Below are 22,708 nucleotides of genomic sequence, written 5' to 3'. Positions count from 1 at the left end.
GTGTGCTCTTGTCCTTCCTCAGTGTGACTGGATATGGAGATTTTGGAAATCTGCAGAGAAAAGCCTAAGAGCTGCAGGTCAAGAGTGAAGGGAGACAGGAACACTTACTGTGCATCTACTCTATGTCATACGTGGACACATGGCATGTGCCAGGTTCTGACACTGCCTCTAAAGCAGGTGCTGTCATCTTTACCATCTTATGGGTGGGGAAACTGAGGCTTAGAGCACTGTTTCCGAGTTACCCAGCTAGTAAGTAGCAGACCAAGACTGAATGGGGACCCCTGAGTTTATGCCTAGAGTGAGAAAGTGAGGACACAAGAGAGAGACAAACTTGCACCCAGATATGGCTGCATAGTTCGCAGTTTGGTATGAATGAAATTGTACAGCCCCTTGTTCAACAGTTCCACAAGAGCAGCACCTTCTAAGCATTTCACCCCAGGCTGCAGCCCATAAAGCCAGCCCTGTGTTGACCCTAGGTGAGTGAGAGGGACAAGTGTTGGTCCTGGACTATGTCTGACCGTTACCTACCATTTGATCTTCCTATCTGGGTCCAGGTTGGACTCTTAACTGGTCCCTGGTTGGCCTCAGTCCATTAGCCGGCCATCCAGACATCACAATGAATGGCATCCCCAGGGTCTTGTCCCACTTAGAACTGATGGAGCTGCAGGGAGGAGGGAGACCCCCCTGCACAAACCAGCAGGAATGCAGTGGAGTTCCTTCAACAAAAAAAAACTTCTGCTTTGTGGGGGATGAGGTGAGGGAGTGCTTGGGAGTCAGAGACCTTAAGTTAGTCCCCTTGGTGTGGCCTCTGGCAGATCCCTTTCCTCTGAGCATTCACCTCTAACTGTAAAATGCAGGGCCTCGCTGCACACACGATTCCTGGTAGAGTGAGGTTATGCTTAGATGTGCTGCCTTGCCCGGGTGTTGGGAGTGGAAGCCAGGGAAGTCCCCACAGACCCAGAGCCAGAAAGAAGAGACAGAGGCAGAGACTCAAATAGAGGAGCAACAGGACACTCTGATGTCTTTATTGGGGCTCGAGCACAGCATGACAGTTGAAGGCATGCGGACAGGGTGTCAGGGCCTGGCCTAGGCATGCCTCAGACACACACGCGAGGACAGCTTTAAAAAAGGACTGACCAACAGCAGGGAGGGGCCAGGAGGGAAGGGAGGGCTGAGGGAGGGGCAGAGGCCAAGGCTGAAGGGGTCACCTGGCCTCTGCTATTGCACGCATCCTCTGGCCACTGGCCAGGAAGTACAGTATTGCAACTGGTCTCCTCTCGCCCAAGGCATCCCCTTCTCAGACCCCTGAGCCCGATGGGCAGACAGACCCCTTCCCTGCCCATCTGCCCAGCAGTATCTTTGAAAGCAAACAGACGAAGGAGACAGAACAAAATAATTAAAAATGAAAACAATAAATGCCCCCCTCCATCAAGGACACAGGGGTGCTAGAAGGAGTGGAAGAGTCTGCAGAGGAGCCTCTGGAAGTCCCCCCACAACTAGGATGTGGGGTAGGAGGTAGAAACCCAATCTGGGGTGGGGTTGGGTTAGTGGAACAGTGACCCTGGGGGGCAGTGTGGCCTTCAACAGACTTCAACGGCCACTTCCTAACAGGAGAAACACCCTAGGAGAGAGTAGCTGGGCAGTTCTCAGGAGGACTTCTCCTGGGACATTTCACACATGGTCAGAAGAAACAAGAAACCTGTAAGGGGAAAGGAAACTTGGGGTAGAGAGCTTGGGGAGACATAGCCTAACAAACATGACAGACCACCAATAGCACGTGCACTACACACAAGAGTATAGTATGTATGAATATAGATACTATATGTGCATATATATCTCTTCAATGTACAATAGAACAAAACATCAGACCCAGATGGCTCTGGGCCCCAAGGGTCACATGGGAGGTTTTCCAACAGTCCTGTACAAACAAGGATATCAGTGTCTTTCTCAGCGAAAGATTCGTGCTTGGGTTCCAGAGTTTCCCTACGCCTCTGGCTTTCTGTCTGTCTGCCTGTCTCTCTCACGTTGGTGCCGCTTTAAGAGAGGGTGAGGACTTCAGCCTGGGCATAGTTGGACGAGAGGGCGTCTTGGCAGGTCTCTGTGTTTAAAGAGCACAGGTGTGAGACACTGGGACGCACGCTTTCGGCTCAACATTGCCTTCTGGGGGGGCAAGGAGTTCAGCAAAAGAAAGGGAGAAACAAAGAACAAGATGTTAGAAGGAGGCCAGCCACTGACCCACAGGCTGTGGGTTGAGGAGCAAGCCAGGAGCAGAGCTGGAAGGCATGGGGAACCGAGGGCTAAGAGGCCAGGAAGAGCAGGGGTGGGTCAGGGAATGGGGTGAGCCCTTCATCATCCATCTGCCAACCCAGCTTTGGGCTAATGGGACTTGGGTCTCTCCATGCCTGCTCAGGTAACCACGAGCTCTAAGAACTACTCTCAAGTCTTCAGAGCTCCAATACAGTGAGAGAGGGTCTATACTCTACAGCCTAGCAGGGAGGTGATAAGGAAAATTCCCGACATGGAGTATGGCTCAAGGACCATCACCCCAGCTACGGCCTGCCCAACTTGAGCTCTCCCCAAAAAACTCCATCTGGAGTACCCCACTGTCTCAAAGCGCTGGGAAAGAAGGTAGAAACTATGGAGCCATGTCCTACCAAGCCCTCATTCTCAATATGACAGAAGGAATCTCAGCACAGAGGACTTGCAGCTTCAGGTTAGAGAGGACATTCAGGAGAAGGGGGCTGGCGAGTGGTATTTTACCAAGAGATTCAACCCCCCAGAGGGCCCTTGCTGGTCCCTCATCTTCAACCTGGAACATCTGAAGCTTCGGTCCTTTCCTCCCCTGCTTGCTAGCAGCAGCAGGGCAGCCAGAGAGGCTGGGCTAACAGCACAGGTGGGAAGCTCAGCCTCTCCAGGAAGATGCTGTGACAACCCCTGCAGCTATTAGATGTGGCCTCCAGACCTCACAGCTTCTGTCCTGGATGTCCTTCTCTGGGGAAAGAGTTCTCAGTTTAGAGTGACAATTTTTATCTCCTTAAGACTGTGGGCCCCAGCTACCCTATAAATACTGCCCCTTGGCCCACGGTGTTTTTGAAGGAAGCCAGAGAATCTTATTTTGAGGACAAGCAGAGGGAACTGTGGTCTTCCCAAGTACTCCTAACACTGCCCTGTCTTTGTAATTTGAGCCACACCCAGCCACTGGTCCCGCTTAGCTAGGGAAAGGGGAGTGCCACTGCATTCCCTATAGACCATGAGATCCTAAGACACTGGTAGGAAGGCCTGAGATACCACAGGGTCTTGGCCAGGGTGATAGGGAACAGAAAAGAGGCATTCTGAGAGGACAGAATAGCCTCTGGTGGATTTTCTTTTTTCAGTACTGGAGATCAAACCCAGGGCCTTAAACATGCTATATCCCCAGCTCCTTTTGTTTTTTGAGACATGGTCTCACTAAGTCACCAAGGCTGGACTTGAACTTGTAATTCTCCCGTCTCAGCCTCCAAAGTAGCTGGGATTACAGGCATATGCCACCATGCCTGGACTTAGGTGGCTTTTTCATTGGCTTTCATGGTCTCTACATCTTTGGGGACCTTTAAAAGTTGGGGGTCTTCCCGGGAATCTTGTTTTAGAACCTACTTATGTGAACCAACAGGAGTGGGACAGGGTTGTCAGAGGGTGACCCTGGTCAGGATGGAGGAGGTTCTGCGCTCGTGGGTGCTCCGTGAAGGGCAATCCAGGCCCAAAGGTGCCTCCTAGAGTCTAGGGCTAGGCCCTCCCCCTGCCCTCCAGTTCCTGTCAGCCATAGGGTTATTGTCACTTGCCTCCAGTGGCACCTCACAGCCACTTCTCTCAGGAGCCTGGGGGCTAAGGTAGTCCTGGTACAGACGGTGAGGTGAGGCTAAAAGCCCCTGTAGGAGTTGCCTCCCTGCTTTGTGGGAAGAAGGTGAGGCCCAGCTGTAGAGAAAGGTTTCTAAAAACTGAAATACTGGGTGCAAGCCCAAGTCCAATCCAAGAGAAAGCAAATTACACTCCCAGAGTGTGGGTGGGAGAAAGGCTTCTCTCAAGAAGGGATGCCCAAGGCCTGGGTGGGGGCTGGAAGCACAGATAGGCCTGGAGTACACGAGGGCTCTAGAATTCCAGGACCCACCCTTTCCCAAGGTCCTAGAAGGCCCAGGGGTCTTGAAAGGTAGCTGGGGGCAGGCCCCAGGCACAGCACTCCCACCAGCTGGACCTTGTCTCTCCTCTACGAAGACACAGTTGGGCAGGGTTATGGGAGCCCCTCCCCCAAGCATGAGGGGCTCCAGCCTGGCACTTCTGCATCTCGTCGCCCAGGGACATCTGTGCCCCCCACCGGGGTGCCATGAGCATGCCCATCCTTGTAGGAGGGAAGAGGGGAGGAGGCGGTGGGTGCCGTGGAAACCTGGGCTCCTGACAATTTGAGGGCTGCCACAGAAATAGCCGCCTCAGCTCCCTGAACCACAGTGGCAAGTCAGCGGAGAAGATAGCTGTGGTACCCAAGCTAGTGGAACACCTAGTTTGTCATGTCCCCCATTAGACTCCACCCAGGACCCCCGTGCTGGGAGCTCTGGGGCGTAGGGTTGGACATGTTGCTGGGAAGCTGGGCTCTCGGGCTCCACTTCAAGGGAGAAGGTGCCAGCGTCTTCATCCTCCCCACAGGCTGTCCCACCCCACCACTTAAAGGGGCCTGTCCCCTGCTGAAGGGCAATCGCATGGATGCCCCTGTATCATCTCAATTCTTATGCGTCACTTCATTCTAAGAGGAAGTGACAAGGCCCACACACCATAGCTGGGCTGGGGGACCCAGTGTGGTACCTACCTACCGAGCAGGCCTGTCTGGCAAGCACATCCTGTCACTGCTCAAAGCTGATGAAGGCACTGAAATGGCAATGTCCCTGGCACAGGCTTTCCACCACACCTTAACCCCAGGAAATAACCTGATCCTCTTTCCTCCTGGCCACCTTTTGGGGTGGCCCCCAGATTATCTAGCGTCCTGCCAGGTTTCTAAAAGCTGTCTTGCCATGCCTATCTTTGCCACCCTGGAGAGAGTAGCTACGGACCCTCCTTAGTCACTCCTGCTACAAAGTTGCATAATCTGACTCTAAAAATTGCCAGGCGTAGGGCTCTGCTGTCAGGTCTAATTCCCTTCAGGTGAAACAGGAACTGTCTCGGCTGAGGCCTTGGCTCCGGGGTCCGGGTGGAGGAGGGCCTGCTAGGGGAGGGCTGGCTGGCAGACGTGGGCCTCCCTGGGAGCCGCGGGAGCAGGTGCGGGCAAGGTGCTTCTGTCTCCTCACTTCCCCTCAGCTGTCCCTGCGCAAGGTGTACCCCTGTTCACCCAATGACTCACAAACCTGTTGTGCTCCCGGGCTTGTTAGGTAAATGAATACACTTAATTATAGAAATTAGATGAGTCTCCGGTTCTGGCAGGAATACAGAACGCAGAAGCTGGGTGGGAGTGGCAGGTGACTCAGAGGCAGGGCTGGGAGTCTGAGCGAGCTTGAGAGAGAGGAACACTATCTTGGAAGCACAGGAAGCAGTGCGGAGAGATGCTGCAGTGCGGGTCGCAGATGGGAGGCTGGGCACCACCACTGGGTGTCACCTGCTCAATTTGGGCGCAGGTCCCCAGAGAGGAGGGCCTCCCGCACCTTGGCAGCCACCCATGGCCTACACCGAGCTTGAGGCTTCAAGTCTAGGAGCTCCCACCTGCACCCCAGGCTAGAGGGGGAAAACATCAGGTCCCTCTCCCAGGGCGGCACTGGCTATGGGCACTGCTCCTTTGAGGAATCAAAGCCCCCTTATGCCAGCGAAGGTTTCCCACATGACAGCCTTGTTCCTCACTGGTCTCGTGTGCAATGGAGAGACAGACAGACAGATAGGCTGTTTGGTTACTGGTTAAAGGCCACTAGGAATGGAAATGCATTTGCTGTGATTAAAAATATTCACACAGGCATCGTTTCCCAGCAAGGCTGACTGGTCCCAGGCACACGGTGTGCCACTCCTGGCCCAAGGATCCTGAGGGGAAGCAAGGCATGGGTGTGCCAGCACCTATGGCTCAGGAGACCTTGAGGGGGAAGGGCAGGGGAGGAGCCCCGGGAGTAACCCCTCCTCTCTGCCTTCAGGGTCCAAAGCTGAATGCGTTGAGGAGCACCCAGCTCAGGGACCTGGATTCTCCTCCAGCTTCCTTCCTTTGCTCCCTCAGGCCCCAGGAGGGAAGAGGGCTGGGAGGGCAGCTGATGTGCTCATTTTGGTGTGTCCCTCTGCCCAGAGGAAAGCCAAGGGTGCAGCTAAGGGGCTGAGGGGCCAGGTGGGGGGCTGGTGAGCGGGTGGAAGGGATGGGACAGCAGGAGCTTTCTTGGAGGATAGGGCGAGCTGTACCGCGACGCCAGTGGAGACAGCCCCAGACTGGTTCCAGCCGCTCCGGCTATGTTGTTTAGACTCCGGGACTTTGCGCAGCCTTGGTGAAGAAAAGGCACACGGGTCAGAGGGGCACAGCTCCTCACCAGGACAGCTCCATGGAATCCACGCTCCAAGATGGCCCTGAGCCAGGGCAGATGGGCCTGGCCCTCCTGGGAGAGGCTCTGCGACTCTCCTAGTGCTCTGTGTCTCCTGGGTTCCTGAGGACAGACTCCAGGGCCCCACACCCAGCTGATCTTTATTTTGCTCTATCTCCAGATAAGTTCCCTTCAAACTCCTGATAACCCAGCTGCACAGAGACCCTGCAGCCTGCAGCACCCACCTTCCCTACCCTAAGAAGCACCTGCCACATGTCTCCAGGGAGCTGACACTGATGCAAGGGCGGCCCCAGGTCGATGATGGGGTCTGTGCGGATGGCTGGAGGAGGCCAGACCCACTCACTCTTGATCCTAAATGTAGCTCAGCGCAGAGAGGTGTGGCATGGTACCGCGTGGGGAAAGTTGAGTGCGCACTGGGAGTTTGGCGATGTTAATTGCCAAGCCTGCTTAGCTGGGCCTGTTTCCCAGCAACCCACCTGTTCCCTCTCGAAGGTCACTCTAATTGGCTGAGCTACACGCTTGTTGCCAAGAAGCAGTGTGGAGGCATCTTGAAAATAGAGCATCTGGGCCCCCAGGCACCCCAGAGAAACGGGGTGGTGGGACACGGGCTTCCCTGCCCCAGGCATGTGCACATACACCCCTTTTTGTAGGTGCAACTGTCCCCAGTGACTCAGAACCCTCTGTACTTGCCCCTCACAGCCTCTTTAACATCTCTGCTTCCACTGAGCTCCTCACAGATGTCTGCTCAAGTCACCCCACATTCTAGCGCTGTCTATTTATCAGGCTTCAGCTAGAGCAAGACTCTGGGTATACAAAAGCGGATGCAGTGGAGCCCCCGCATGTTTGGGGTAGAGGTCAGGAGAGAAGAGCATGTTCTGGGCTTAAGACTGGGGCACCAGGGTGATAGGTGAAGGTATACAAGTTCTAAGCACATTCCATCCGCAGCCATTTAACTAAGGCCGCTGAACCATCTCCTTCCAGGAGGTAGACTGTTGCTGCTGCTTCTGCCACCCAAGACACATACCCTGGCAGTCAAGGTATCCTGGGGATTGTGTGAGACCAGTGGTGCTGTCTGGGCAGAGATGGAAGGGCCTGAGAAGTTATCCCCGTGCTGGTGGAGCAGCGAGTGTCCATGTTTAGGTGGCCAGAGACATCACAGGCTGTGTTTGTATTAGCCACTGCCCGCCCCTTACTCAGCCCAGTATGGGTCTGCAGTTTGGGGCACAGTGGGACGTAGGGAGTGGAAAATCTGACTGGCTGAGAAGTGGCCAGAGAACTTGGGGAGAAACTTCGTTTGTGGGCGAGTGCTGGAACTAGGTAGATTTTAGGGAGCTTAGTTCACAGGAATAGGAGAAAAAAGAGCTTTGTTTTGGAAACTGGGCAGGAGTAGTGTCTGGTCTTAGGTACACTGGGCTTCACGCACCCCTGATCACTTCTGCTGCCCTTTTCCAGGCCAGCAATCCCTAGCACCATCGCCCCACTTCCATCCTGCTCCTGCCATGGGCTTGCAGCCTGGTGATGGAATTCCAGTCTTCAGTGACAGGCAGGGAATGAGCTGCTCCTATGAACTCTCCAAGTCCTTCCGAACACTTCTCAGAGGGGACCCGCTGTCTATTCACCCAGCCCCTGGTTACCTCTGGCTCTCTCTTGAAGGGACAGTCACACCCAAGGTACTTGTAGATCTGGGTCAGCCCACCCTAGTTCCAGGCCCCATGTGAAAGACAGGAGGAATGGGGCACATGTGGGGCTCTCTGAAGACCTGGCAACTGACTCCTGATGGCTGTGGGAATCTCTGGGGACAACTTCCTTGGAAAAGTCTTAGCTAAAATCAGAGGAGTCCTAGCTGGGCGTGGTGGTACGTGCCTGTAATCCCAGCACTGGGGAGGCTGAGGCAGGAGGACTGCCACAAGTTCGAGCCAGCCTAGGCTATAAAGTGAGCTCGAAGCCAGACTGAATTACATAGTGAGACCCTGTCTCAAAAAGCAAAACAAAACAAAACAAAACGTTCAAGGGGGTCCTGAGGAGAGACTGGCAGTGACCCATGGCCTGGGCATGAAGGTAGCAGCCAGGCCCAGAGGCAGAGAAGGTACTGAAAATGGGCAGGAGAGGCCGGGCCTCTGACTCAGTGTCCCTTTAACCCTCTAGCACTGGGTTTCTCTGTGGGGACTTTCTGGGGAGGATTCTATGGACCCTTTTGGGGTGCTAGGGGCCTTTTTGATTCAGAGACTACACGATCAGGGTACCTGCCCTAAAAGCGGGGACGCATCCAAGGCAGAGGAGATGGTGACCATGGGCTCAGGGGAGGGGGAGACTTCAAGCTCTGCGGGGAGGGTTGGAGACACTCAGCTCTCTGGGGGCTCCCCACCTGCCCAGCCCGGGAAGCCATACCTTTCCGGACACTGCCATCAGCACAGGCATAGTCCCCAGCACTGAGCAGGAAACAGGCAGCCGCCTTCTTGTTTCTGTCTCTTGTGCCAGAGCGTCGCAAGGCCCGGCGCTCTTCGGGGGTGGGGGCAGAGGCCAGGGGCTGGGTGAGTCCAGCTCCCTCCTCGTCAGACAGCACCACATTGGCATCGCCGTTCTGCTTAGAGTCTGGAGGGAGCAGACAGAAAGGACGCTGTGAGGGGCTGCCTGGGCTTTCCTCCTGGGGCCACCTGAGGTCTCTCGGAGCCCAGACCCAGTGTCTCACTTCTCCAACCCAAGGAAGGCCCTAGTATCCCCGGGAGGAAGGGGATCCTAGGGGCCAGGGCCCAGGGTGGGAGGCTGTGCTGTGTGCAGGTGGCTCCCCCCAGCCTCGGCACGGTCCTCCCTGGGTGTGCGGAACACAGCGCAGACACCCTGCAGCAGGATTCCCTAGCTCTGCCTTCTGCCCCATGAGATCAGCCCAGGCTGGCAGCAGACTCGACTTCCTTCTCGGGTCTGGCTCAAGCTGGCCTTTCGATGAGTTTGCATTCCTGCAGAGAATTTCCTGGCTTGCTGGGGGTGAGGGCTGGCACCACGAGCGTGGAACCTACACAGCGGTGTCCACTGCCTTCACCCTCCACCCCTTACATAGTTGTTCTTATTCACAGGCACCTAGGTGCCCAAAGGACTTGCAGCCCTCTGCTTGCGGGGCTCTCCTGTGTCAGGGGAGGACACTGTGCAGGAGAAGCTCTAATTGCTCTCCACTGCTGTGGCTCTGAGCCCAGCCCCGTGCCTTGGTCAGGCATCACCGGAGAAGACGGCCTACCTGGTCTGAAGACAGTGGCCTGGGCATGGCCAAGCAAGGCCTTACAGTGGTGAGCATTCTAAGCAGGCAAAAAGCACAGCTGACAAGACCAGCTAAGGACCTCTACACTTAGACAGAGGATTCTGAGTCCTGGACAAGCCCAGAGAGCAGCTGAAACCCCCCAGGAGACCTATGCTCAGAGACGGGGAAGGGGCGCCACTGTGGGGAGGAGCACAGCCTGAGGGCTGCTCTTCTGGCAGGTCCTCTATCAGGGAAGACCAAGAGCTCAGTGACCCCAGGGAGTGGGTGGCCCAGGTCTGTACAAGGCACACATGCCTAAGGGCTACAGGCGAGTGCTCTGACTTGGGTACCTCCCCTTGAGAATTAGTCCCACTTTGTCCCAGAGCTTAGCCAGGAGCTGCTGCCGCAATTTTGTGGCCATCCCAGCCCCTGGGGACCTGGCATACAACAGCCCTCTATTCCAGGCATCCCACCCTCCCTAGAGCCCGCCCCATCCTAACAGCTGGTGACTTACCTGACCTCTGGCCTAGCTCTATGTTGCTGGGCAATGGGCCGACCTCCCTCCCTGGCTCCTGACCCAGATGGAGTACGCTTTTTCAGGCTGGCTTCTCCAGTCCCTGAAGGACAGGACTTGACGCCCAAGCCCCTCTTCCAGGATGTGGGCCCCAGTCTCTTCCACTTCCAGCCCCTCCCCACTCGGTTCCCTTCCATCTCATGTCAAACCCTGAGCCCAGGACTCAATCTAGCTGGTGCTGAACAGAAGGCAGCCTCCCACTGCTGTTACGTTATCACATTTTTTAGGCCAAGAGACACCAGACTCAAACGTTGGGAAAGAAATGATTCATATGTTGATGCACCTTGGAAGAACAGCTGCCCTGCTCTCTGGCTAATAATGACAGAGCTTGACATTAGCAAAATGGTTGTAACTTCTCAAAGTATTTTCATATCTATCATTCATGCGGGTTTCATGAGCATCTTGGAGATATGATATTGATATATCGTTCCCATTTTGCAGGAGAGAAATCCATGCCCAGAGGGTGAGGGGCTGGCCTCAGGGCAAGAGCACATGACCAAGAAGGAGTAGAAACTAAAGCTTCTATCACACAGCTCCATGCACTGTCCATCACCGCCTACACTGCACAGAAGATTCACTCCACAGACCTTGAAAGTCAGAGAATAGAGAAACTCAACCATTGATATTTTGCCCTCATAAAAGCACATCTTAAATTTTGGGAAGCCAGCACATTAAAGCACAGCCCTAAATTCCAAGGGCCGAGGTTCACCCGGTGGGACTCCCACAGCCACTGTGGGAAAGGGGTCCATCTTCCTTCCCAAGCCCTACTCACCTGCCCGCTTCCTCTCAACCATTCCCTCCTCCCGGGCAGGCGGGCTGGTATCACTGTAGGTGCTGTCCCGGGGAGAGGTCTCCTCAGACTTGCAGTAAAGGGGTGACTCAAGCTGGGTGGGCCGAGGCACATGCTTCTTTCGTTTCTTGGGCAGCTTCTGCTTGGCCATGGCCAGGGAGTAGTACATGCCAAAGTTGTTGACGATGACTGGCACGGGCATGGCAATGGTGAGCACGCCGGCCAGGGCACATAGCGCCCCCACTAGCATGCCCGACCATGTCTTGGGGTACATGTCCCCATACCCAAGCGTTGTCATGGTGACCACGGCCCACCAAAAGCCAATGGGGATGTTCTTGAAGTCGGTGTGGTCATTGCCCCGTGGGTCGGAGGGCCTGGCGCCAATGCGCTCAGCGTAGTAGATCATGGTGGCGAAGATGAGCACGCCCAGGGCCAGGAAGATGATGAGCAGCAGGAACTCGTTGGTGCTGGCACGCAGAGTGTGACCCAGGACCCGCAGCCCCACAAAGTGGCGTGTGAGCTTGAAGATCCGCAGGATCCGCACGAAGCGCACCACACGCAGGAAGCCTAGCACGTCACGGGCTGCCTTGGATGACAGACCGCTCAACCCGACCTCCAGGTAGAAGGGCAGGATAGCCACAAAGTCAATGATGTTGAGCAGATTCTTGACAAAGTCCAGAGTGTCTGGGCAACACACAATGCGCACCAGGAATTCCAGTGTGAACCACAGCACACACACGCCCTCGATGTAAGTCAGAATGGGCTCTGTCTCCACCTCCCGCCGGAAGCGCACGCTGGTGATGTTCCCCACCCGGTGGATCTCTGTCACATTTCGGTCAATGTTGAAGGCCTCATGGGTCTCCAGGCAGAAGGTGGTGATGGAAACCAGGATGAAGAAGAGAGAGGCAAAGGCCACCACCTGTGGGTGGGGAGAAGCACAGAACAGCTGTCAAGGCAGGGATGGATGGGCTCCAGGGACCTGTGCTCATGGAGAGTGGGCACACAGGCTACCAGGCAGTCTGTGAGATGAAAGGTGGGATTAAGATAGAGTCTAGGGCTGGAATTCTCTCCGCAGGGGGCCTCTCCCCCTCTGCTCAGGTGTTCTAGGATAATACTAATTTTTGTAACAGCACACAGAAGAGAGACTGTGCTTGGCTGGAAACAACAGGTCAGGGAACTGCAGCTGCCTGGCCCTGCCTATGCCAGCTCTGCCCACGCTGACCCATTGCGCTTTAAGGGTTCTCTAACTGTAGTTGGTGTACAAACCAGCTCAAGTCTTCCTCCAATGTGATTCTCATTCAGGAGGTGTAGGGCAGGGCCTGCAATTCTGCTGTGCTCACCAGCTCTCAGGTGAGGCTTTGTCCATAGACCATAGCTGGAGTGACCAGGCAGTGGTCCTCAAAGTCAGGTCCTGGACCAAAAGCATCAGGTCCCTAGAAACTGATTAGAAATGCATTTTCAGTCCCACTCAAACCTAATGATTAAAAAATATCGGGGGTCCAGGGTCCAGCAATCTTAGTAAACTTTCCAGGTAATACTGACGCACATTCAAATTTGAGGTCCACTGCTTTTAGAGGTGTTCTGAGGCAGGGGGCCACAAAGAATGACCTGGACCTCCACTGGCAGAGCCTATGAACCACAGCTCCAGTCACGAGCCATCTCGAGCCACGAGTCTCAGTGCTTCTCTCCTGCCTCTCACCTCAGGGTGTCCTTGCTGACTGACCACATGGTGAGGAACGTCCTAAAAGAACACAGCGTGCACCGTGCCAGGAGATAGTGGTCTGCCAGAATAACCAGCTACCGATTCTGATAGCTGCTGGGATCTCAGCTAGACTGATGATCGCAGCACTTATCAGGGGAATGGTGAGGCTTAAGTGTCTAATGATTATGAATGGAGATGAAATACATGTGTAATAACATCAATTATGAAACCTTCATCTGCTATTCATGACATGCCATCTAGCACCATCAGCACGCCTGTTGCTGGGGTCTAGACTCTGGCTCCTTACCGCTGCCTGTCCCACTTAGTAGCTGAGCTGGGCTCCCTTCTGGAGCAGAATGCTGAGCTTAAGTAGGTGGTGAGGAAGAGCTGTGGCCCCACGATCATTTGGCAAGTCCCAGCCTGTCCTGTCCCAGTTTCCACCTGGTCATGGTCTTACCCCTGTCCAGTGGGGACTGAGAGAGGTTTTCCTCCAGGGCAGTCTATACCAGGAGGGAAGCGGGGAACCACCTGTTCTATGGGCTGCAAAACACCTTGGCAGAACACTGGGGATCCCGGAAAATAAACCAAGAGTCCCTCCCAGGTTAGGGAACAACCCCTCATTAATGTCTTCCTTCACTTCTGCGTTTTTTAACAGCTCTAAATACACAACTAAATACACAACTGTCCCGAGTGTGACCCCAAGGTTCCAAGTTCCGCACCAAGGCCCAGATGTTTCCTTTCGCTCCTAAACTACTCCCCAGGGCCTCGGGCACAGGAGCAAGTTTTAGGAAGGAACTTGGGCCACAGGCACTCATCGGCTGCCTAGCCTATGCCTGGCACCTTTAGGCACTTTATGGACCACTGCCTTCAACCCTCCCAGAGACCTGGGAGAGGAGCTTCACCATCCCTTTTTATGAAGGAGAAACTGACAATCAGGAAAGTTACTTATCTCAGGGCACACAATGTAGAAGACCAAAAACCAGGTTTGAATTGCTGCTTCACTTGAGAGTCTACACCGTCCCTTCACGCTACCCTGTCTTTAGGACCCCCTGAGTAGGATCAATTCTCAGGTAGGAATGCGAGCTCTGAATTAAGCCTGTTCCCAGTCAGCTAGCTCCCTGATCCTATTTTACCCCTAGGAATGTGTTCCCTTAGGGCTTAGGACAAATCTCCCATCTCACAGGACAATGTAGCTCAACTTAGACTTCAGCTGGGCTGAATTGATCAGAAATGGCGTGGGAAGAAAAGGCTGGAGAAGCGGGTAGACAGACACTTTCCCTACTTTACACCTTTGCCTGGAGCTTTTCCTGTCTGCTTCTCCTGGGAAAGGTAAGTTTCAAGTGCCTTTGCTGGCCTCATCTTCCCTCCCCTGAGAAATGGGCTGCCACGACAGTGCAGGCTAACATAAGGTTTCCATGGTCATCAGCGGGGGGGCTGGTAAAAGCACCTGTGTGTGGTAGCCAAGGTGGTGCTGGGAATCCAGGGTCCCAGCTCCACTCCTTAAGCAGAGAAGCACAGGGGGCTAGGGTAAGAGGTAGGGACAGCAGGTCCCAATTCTACCAGGAAGCATAGGAAGCTGAGCGCTCTCTCTCTCTCTAAGGACAGTTAGCCAAGAGAGCTGGCCCACCTGGGAGCCTAAGCGTGAGGTTAATGAGTGATTTGGAAAAACAAGTTCTGGAAGAGCTGCTAAGGGGCTGAGCACAGGGAGCAGAGAGGGAGGAAGGGTGGTGTGGCTGGGCCACTCTCACCCCCAGGGACAAGGCGCCCGCTTCCACCCTCAGCGGCCGCTGTCATGGGCTCCTTCTCTAGCAAGCAAAGGCATCCTTAAAGCCCAGGATCTATTTCCCTTAAGAGTACGGTCTCTAGTTGCATCCATTTACCTTTTTATTGTCTTCTTTCTGCCTTTAAAATAAAAGCCCAGGATACACATCCCCCCACCACAGGTTAGGGAACAACCCTCATTAATGCTGTCTTCCCTCGCTTCTGCTTTTTTCCCCCTGAACAAAACGGTCCCATGAGCGACCCCAAGGTTACAAGTTCTGCTTCAAGGCCCAAATGATTCCTTTCTCTCCTAAATTCTTCCCCAAGCTGAATTATTTCCTACGTGGTAGACCTGCTTGAAAGTAGGGCTTTTTACCAGGCAGGGGTGGGGTTGATGGGTCAGACCCATTATCAGGTGCCTCCACCAACCCACCACCCTGACTGTCCTGGTAGAAATGTCAGGTCACGTAACTTCTGCGTTCACTCTGACCCTCTCTCTCAGACTTTTCATGCACTTCTTAGCCTCTCCTAGCCTCCTTAGGATCTTCATTTATAAAACGGAAAACTAAGAGCTTCCTGTGTACCAGACACTGTGCTGGAAATAGCAGGAAAAAACAAAACAGTCCTAATCGTTGGATCTTATATTCTAGTGGAGGGCACAAATAAGCAAGTAAAATACTTAAGTGGTATGGGGAAAAAAAGGAGAGAAAAGGCATGAAGGTGAGGGACTATTCCAAATAGGATGGTCAGGTTAGACCACAATGACAAGGTGACATCTGAATACAGACTTGACAGAATGAGGGAGAAAGTCACAGGAAGTCAGAATTCCAGAGGCAATGGGAAGAGGCAGTGCAAAGGCCCTGAGGCTACAATACACTCGGTATGTCAGAGCGGATGAGCGTAGAATGTACTTTCTATGTTTGTTTTGAGGATTAAAAGAAGCAACACTGTGAAACTCAGAGCCTGGAGTGTCTCAGGAGTCTGGCACAGGCTAGGCAAGGGCAGAGGTGACAGACACAAATCACTGAGAACTGAACACAGTCATTCAGGGCAGGGGAGGAGAGCCCCAGGAAGGAGGGCCAGGGAGACAGATGGACAGATAAACATAAGGAGATGCATGCCCAAAACCTATATTAAGGATGAAGTGTAGGAGAAGGAAAAATTGAGAACACAGCCAAAGACGCTTGCAGAAGATCTGTGGGGTTGGGTGAGGGGCTGAGCTTCCAGGAAAGTGAGATCCTAGCGCCTGGCAGCGCTGGAAAGGTAGCAGAGCACCTGACAGTAAGAGGCAAGAAAGGAGACAGTCTGCGATGGAGGTAGCCCTGAGCTATCTCTGGGCTCCCATCCCCTCAGACCTGCCCCAGGAGCAAGCCCAGCCCTGGCTCCTCTTGGCCTGGACCAGGACCGTCTAGCTCAAGTGCCTAGAGTTAGCGTCTACGTCTGCCCTCTGCCAGGTCGCTCTGGGTTTTCTTGGGGCCATGAGCTGCCCAGAAGCCTCCCAGTGAGTGGAAAGAACTCCTGGTTACCACCAGTCCAGGTCCTATGTGGTCCTACCTCTGCTAGGACCGGTCTCTCGGCCTGGAAGTTCCTCCCTTTCTGGACCACTGCATTGTTTTGCACGACACACACTGCACGTTTATTTCTTTATAACCTGCCTCCTTCTAAAAATGACTGAAGGGAGCAAAATCGCTAGCCTACAAGGCCCACCCAGCTCAACTCCTATCCCCCCGCCAAACCTCTCCCATCCCTTGTAAGACAGGACGTAACACTCCCTCTTCCTGCCTCCTATTGAACGTGTATGTTTCTGCGACTACTGTGACACCTCTCATGGTCTAGTATTATTGTTATTTCTTGTCACCTAATTTTCCTGTCCACCTGACCCGGCTCTCCTCAGGAGCAGAAGACTCATTTTTACCTTTCTCACTCATTTTTATATTTCTAGAACCCAGCACACTGTCTGTCACGTAGTGCTTGGTAAATGTTTTCTGAATGACTAGGCCCAAGTGACTGCTGCCCCGCTCCCCAGGGTTCTGGGGAGCCTGTCAGGAGGAGGGATCTCAGCCCCTCTGACTGCGGCCAGACGTGACAAAGGTACGTCTAGGAATACCTTCAAGCCCTGGGGCCCTAGAACCTCTGTTGCTCTCTGGGGTACGCTGAGCCTATCTCTTGGTGGGGCCTCCTTCCAGGGGCTGGGTGACCACTCCTGGGTCTGACGAACACCCTACTGGGGGGCTGGGCCAGGGCCAGGGCACACTGTGCCCAGGAATGAGGACAGCAAGAGTGCTCTGGGGCTCAGCACCCAGGATGGCACTGTCCTTGTGCACATGAAGGACCCAGGGGGTTCCCTCTGTCAAGGACCAGCTGCCTGACTCTGCTCCTGCCTGTTCTTTCCTCCACCCTCCAAAATAGCCCAGGTTTATTTTACCCCCTCCCCCCACTCCACACACCAATCCAAACGGTGACAAACAGAAACACCTCATCATCCAGAGACAAGATGTTCAGAGGCAAATGTTGGTTTGTTCAGAAGAGAAAGAATACACAAAACAAAGCCAGAAGATTGGGATGCTACTTGAGGCAGGGTCCAGAGTGAGGCTGCAGCCTTTGGCCTGTTCCTCGGAAAAGAGGAGGAAGGGCTGCGTGGGGAGGGCTGGCATTGTCTTCCTGGGTGCAGGTTCTTGTCACCCTAGCTCAGAGGGCACAAAATCAGTGACTGCTGGCCCTCATTCCAAAGCCTGTTGTGATTGCCAAGTAGTGGGTCCCTAGCTGATGCCAGAGAAGCCAAGGGATCTTCAGAAGGAGGTGAGGGGAACAAACCTCTGAGTCTCTTTGCTAGAAGGCTTTAGTTTTAGTCCTCTGCCTGGTCCAGGGGAAGCCTAGTAATTATGCCTAACTAAGCCTCACCTCTTTTTTCTCATGAAAATCACATAGTGAACAAAGATAGGATCAAAATCTAGCAATTCTAGGAATGAGGAAAGGCCAAGACAAGAGCAGAGGAGGAAGACCACCAGTAAGGGCCACCTGAGCCCTCCAGAAGCCAGAGGCCCTTTCTGGGTAGGAGCACAGACATGGACTCCCTAGACATGGGTTTGGGTCCTAGTTCTACCATCAGCTGTGCCACCCTGGCAAGCCTCCTTGGGCCTCAGTTTCCTTGTCTGTAAAATGAAGTTAATAATCTCTGCCACACCTAGGCCAGAGGAGACAGTGGAAGAAAACACAGGCCAAGGACCTGCCGCACAGCCTGATGAAGGTGAAAACCCAGTTCCAGGTGCCTCCCTGGGGCAGCACAGAGCGTGTAGGTCGCCTCAACTCAGAAGGGAAACGCTGCAGGAAAAACCCATGCAGAAGTTGTCTCAGTGCAGGGAGAAGCACCGTAATCTTTAACAGGGCTGACAACCCAGCTAACGCCAGCTGGGCTTCTGAAACCTCTGGAGACTGGGTTGACCTCGTGTCATTATCGGGCCTCAGTCTGCTCTTAGAAGAGTAGGAAGAAAGGATTATATAGCTGGGTGCTTCCAAAGTTCCACTGGTTCCCCCCTCAGGCTGTGAAACCACCTTTCACAGTCTTGGGAAGCCCAAACTCTGACCAGGGGAGCAGGCAGGTGGGGACAGGGCCAGCCTGCCCATCATACCTATCCCCAGAGCAGGCCACACACGCAGAACCACAGTAGCAGCCAGCCACAGGACAAGGACCAGGAGTGTACGTACCCAGCTGGGGGTATGACCAGGAAGAGATCTGCGGGCCAGGTCAGTAGCTAGGCAACAGGCTTTCCTCATCAGCTCAGTTCGCTTTCTGTTTGTGTCTGTTTTGCCCTTGTCATAACACACTACTCAGATGACTGGGCTGCTGTGTGCAGACACCCTGGGGCAGAGCACTGATCCTCTGCCCTCATGTGTCCTTCTAGGTTCCTGAAGTGCTGCACCCCCTTCCAGGTGGTCATGGCTGTGAGGAAAAGCATGCATGCACACATACCCAAGGGGCAAAGAGCTCTGGCGGGAGAGTGCAGCCCCAGAACCCCGTGCACGGCACCATGCCCTCAGGCCCGGAGGAGCAACACGGCAGGTCCCTTCTGATGTCCTCATCTGCTCCTAGGTTTTCTGATGTCATCCACAGGAGGTAGAGAACCTCAACATCCTCCAGGCCAGAGCGAGAAAACTCACTACCTCTCCATCCTGAAAACAGCCTCTAGCAGTGACTAGAGTCTATTGTAATCACAGGAGCAAGGGCTAGGAAGTCAGGAGCTCTGGCTTCGATTCAAAGCCCAGCCACTACCCTAACACGTAGTAATCTCAGGCCAGCTGTTTGGTTGCCTGCAGCCTCAGTCTGTTAAGTGGGAGTAACAGCCTTGTTTCAAGTTCACTGGGAGGATTAGAGACTAAAGTATTCATAGCAAAGTACTTGTACAGGGTACTTAATGAATAGCAGGTATTAATTTTTAAGAACTGTGTATTCCCACCAGCGTGTCAGGAAGCAGCTGAGGGCTGCATTGTCTGTTACTTAGATGTAGGCAGGTCATTTGGCACGTGTGCCGGCCAGAGCTGCAGACCGCTGCTCATATTGGTACTGACAACTTGAAGGCTGGACGCTACGGGTGGCGTGCTGGCTCTGTTTTTCGTTAAGTGTCTCTGGCAAGATATGTAGTGTGTCTGACCCCTGCTTTCTTCATTGCTTAAATGAGAGGATTAACCTTGCCTTCTCCCAAACTTCAGACCTCGGCTGAAAAGTCCAGACTGAAGGGATTCCTATCCTAAGGCCAAAGAATCTTGGGTCCCTAGAGGACACCAAGGAGGCAAAAAGCTTAATTAAAGAAGCCCTGACTGGGCTATTCTATGGTGAGTTGATGGTAGTCAGTGGTGGCAAACCTATGGCACACGTATTATTTGCTTTTCTTTTAAGACAAAAGATGCTAGTGTATGAGTTGCTTTTTCTGAACGAAAACCTCAATATTCAGGCTTAATTGCAGAATTGACACTTTTCGGTAAGTAAGTGGGTTTTGGATTGAAGTTCAGCCACTTATCTCTAAAAGGTTCGCCATCACTGGTACTACAGACCCTTGCAATCCCAGAAGGAAGAAGCTGAGCAGGTGAAAAGTCCCTGGAGACCCTAGAATGCTCATAAATAGGACCTGTCTCCCTTAACCATCTCCTCTCATCCCTCCTCCTTGGTTTGTCCCCTTTTCACTGCTCTGTCAAACTAAATCTGCCTCCCTCTTGCCCCCACTTTTGAAAGAATCTGTCTTCTTTAGTGCAAACAGCCAAGAGCCAACACTAGCAGGTTAGCGAACTACATGAGAAACCTGGAACTCACGGCACACCCAGATCATGGGTGTTACCATGCTTGCACCTTCTGAGCTGGCTTCAGGGTTGCAAAGAATGAAACCAAAGCAGCTGGGATGGGGAGGGAACTGAAAAACACCTTTGCCTTCTAGTGGCTGCCTGCAGCCCCAGCCCAGCATGCCATGGTCCCTGAGACCTCTGCCTCTGTCTTCCAGACAGGAGATGGATCTGCCCAGGTCTGGCATTTATGCCAGCCTAGCCCTTCCCTGTAGGCCCATTCCAAACCTCTGTCCTCCCTGGGTGGGGAAATGGAACTTTTCCTTCCACAGCTGGCATGATGCCCAAGGAGTGCTGGGGGCAGGGCAGAGCCCCCAGTCTCACCAGCATGACAGTTTGGGATGCCAGAGATACTGACCAGCATCTAGAGCAGGAAGCAGTCCTCAGACCCAACAAATCATTCTGCTCTTGCCTCTCTCCCAGACAGACCCCAGACAGACTTTCGGCTGTGCTCAGGAGATCAGAAACAGCTCTTGGGACTTTCTTTTTTTAAAGAATTGAAAGCCTTCCTTCCTGCAGGGTATACCTGCCTAAGCATAAATGGGCAAGTACCTTCCTGACCACCTCCTCCCACCTATAGGGGTTCAGAGAAACTGAAAGAAATTCAGGGAAGGGTAGTCTGGAGGGACCAAGCCTCGCCTAAATCAACCTGTCCCCACCCCTCACCCCATGTGGAGCAGCAACCCGAACCACAGCTTTCTGGGAAGCCACTTTGTGCTGCAGCAGGAAGAAAAGTGGCAACAAATCTGGTTTCAGCACCAGGAAGCCTGTGGCCGGCCACTGGCCATGGAAGCCTAAAGGGCCTAGAACCGCAGACCTTTCCTGTCTCGTTCTCCTCTCACCCCAGCTGAGACCAGGCCATCTCAGGTGTGCCAAAGCCTTGGGACATGACCTTCTCCCTAAAGAAAGCAAGCTCCTCCTCAGCTTGGACCAGAGGCCTGGGTCCAGCTCTGCCCTTCCTGAGCTGAGCATGCCGGAGCCTATCAACCCCTCTCCAAAACACAGGGTTGCAAGCAAAACGAGCTGCAGGCAAGATTTAAATGGGATAGCCTGTCATGGAAGTATTAACATTATGCACCCGGTTTGGTTTCCTGCCTCCGTCCAGTAAAAGGCCAAATTGCAGCTCTCCAGGACTGTGGCCCTGAGGAGTGGGGGTCAGTTGAAGATAGGGCTTGAAAGAGCTGAGCTGAGAGTACCCCACTGGGGGGAGGGGAGGGGATGCGGCAAAAGAGGCAGCTGGGACTGGGTCCAAGTAGTAAGTCAAGTGTGTGCAATCTCCTGATGAGGTGCGTGCAGGGGACACGGTGGGAGTGTGGGCCCGGGAGGGATGGGAAGGAGGCAGGATCAGCCCGCGGTGGTCAGTCGGTCTCATCCGCTCTTCCCTGCTCCCTGCCTTTACCCAATACTGCCGCACACCTCTCAAAAACCCGAGAGGAGGAGACCCGGCTGCTGCCACTCACCCTGGCGGCCCGGGAGGAGTAGGGGTCCTCGAAGAGCGCCCACATGCGGGGCTGCCAGCCGCGGCAGCTCCCAGACCCCGAGCCTGGGCCGGCGCCTCCCTCGTGGGGGCCCAGGCGCTGCAGGGCTAGCTCCCGCTCATCGTCGCCGGCCTCGTCGCTGGGCCCCGCGCCGCCGCTGCCCCCGTCCGGGCTCTCAAAGATGTCGAGGGCCTCCTCGGCGTCGCGGTGCTGTCGGTAGGTCATCCAGCAGCAAGGCTCCACGTCGGTCTCGTCGATGCCCCAAAAGGTGAGCTCCTCCTCGAAGAGCGGCCCGCACACGTCGGCGGGGCAGTGCAGCTTGCCGGTGCGGTAGTAGTTGAGCACGTAGGCGAAGACGCCCGGGTGCCGATCGAAGAAGAACTCGCAACCCCCGCCGCCGCTGCTGCCGCTGCTGCCCGCGCCACCGCCATCAGACTCGGGCCGGCCCCCACTGTCGGGATCGGCCAGCCAGGCGAGGCGGGTGCCAGGGAGGGTGCGCAGGGTGCTGCGGTAGGTCTCATGTCGCGTGCCGCCCACGTTGATAATGATCTTCTCCGACGCCTCGCCCTTGGCCATCTCCTCCTTCAGACATGTTTTGGACGGAGGCTTGTTCCCCGACTTGCGCCCGCGGTAGGAGGAGACACACACCGAGCTGATCATAAGAAGCGCTGCAGGGCTCCGGCTTGGGGCGGCCGCTGCCCTCCAAACACCCTTCCCGAGAAGGCAGCGTCAGACAGGGGAGGGGGAGGAGACGAGGAGGAGGCAGGAGGTGGCGGCGGCCCCCTCTGCGGCGCGGCCCTGCCCCTGCCTCCCCCCCCTCCCGGAGCGCGAAGCCGGAGGAGTTGGGTTTCTCGGGTGCACAGGTGGTTGGGTTCGGGCAGGCAGTGGCGGGGAGCGAGGCCGGAGGGGGAGAGAAGAGCCGGGGACTCAAGCTGGGGACCCGGGGAGGTCGGGGCAAACGCACGCACGCGCTCCCACCAGACTGGACACGGGAACACTCCGGGATGGAGACACGCCCCCCAGCCCCCTAGGAAACGGAGAGGCGCGCAGTCCCGGCGCGGTGAGGGGCCGGCGCGCGCTCACACTCACGCGGGCCGCCCTCCGGCTCCCAGACCGCGCTGACGCGGGAGCGGCCGGTTTCCCCGCGGTGGCGGCGGCAGCGTAGCAGCAACAAGTCCTCCGAGCGGCTGCCAGGACCAGGCCGACGCTCTCACGGCCGCCGGAGCACCAAGGGCTCAGGCTGCGTTCGGTCAACACGAGGCGGCGGCTGCATGTGGCCTCTTCCCCCCCATTCATAAATCCAGCGCCGGGCACGG

General features: G+C 54.9%; 1 protein-coding gene across 3 annotated transcripts in view; it reads right to left on the bottom strand.

Annotated features, from left to right (window-relative positions):
* Window positions 1-995: 995 nt before the first annotated feature.
* Window positions 996-22,708, bottom strand: part of Kcnc4 (potassium channel, voltage gated Shaw related subfamily C, member 4) — a gene marked incomplete in the record, with an annotated part of 22,149 nt that continues 436 nt past the window's right edge. The window contains 4 exon segments of one of the 3 annotated variants that reach the window (XM_005388917.2): window positions 996-2,160; window positions 8,916-9,119; window positions 11,103-12,039; window positions 21,375-22,708. In XM_005388917.2, the coding sequence (XP_005388974.1) occupies window positions 2,105-2,160; window positions 8,916-9,119; window positions 11,103-12,039; window positions 21,375-22,052 (1,875 nt within the window). 3 annotated transcript variants of the gene reach the window in all.

This window comes from Chinchilla lanigera, unplaced genomic scaffold (genome assembly GCF_000276665.1).
Source record: "Chinchilla lanigera isolate Chin_1 unplaced genomic scaffold, ChiLan1.0 scaffold00034, whole genome shotgun sequence".
Classification (NCBI taxonomy): Eukaryota; Metazoa; Chordata; class Mammalia; order Rodentia; family Chinchillidae; genus Chinchilla; species Chinchilla lanigera.
This window is presented reverse-complemented; position numbering and strand designations above follow the sequence as displayed.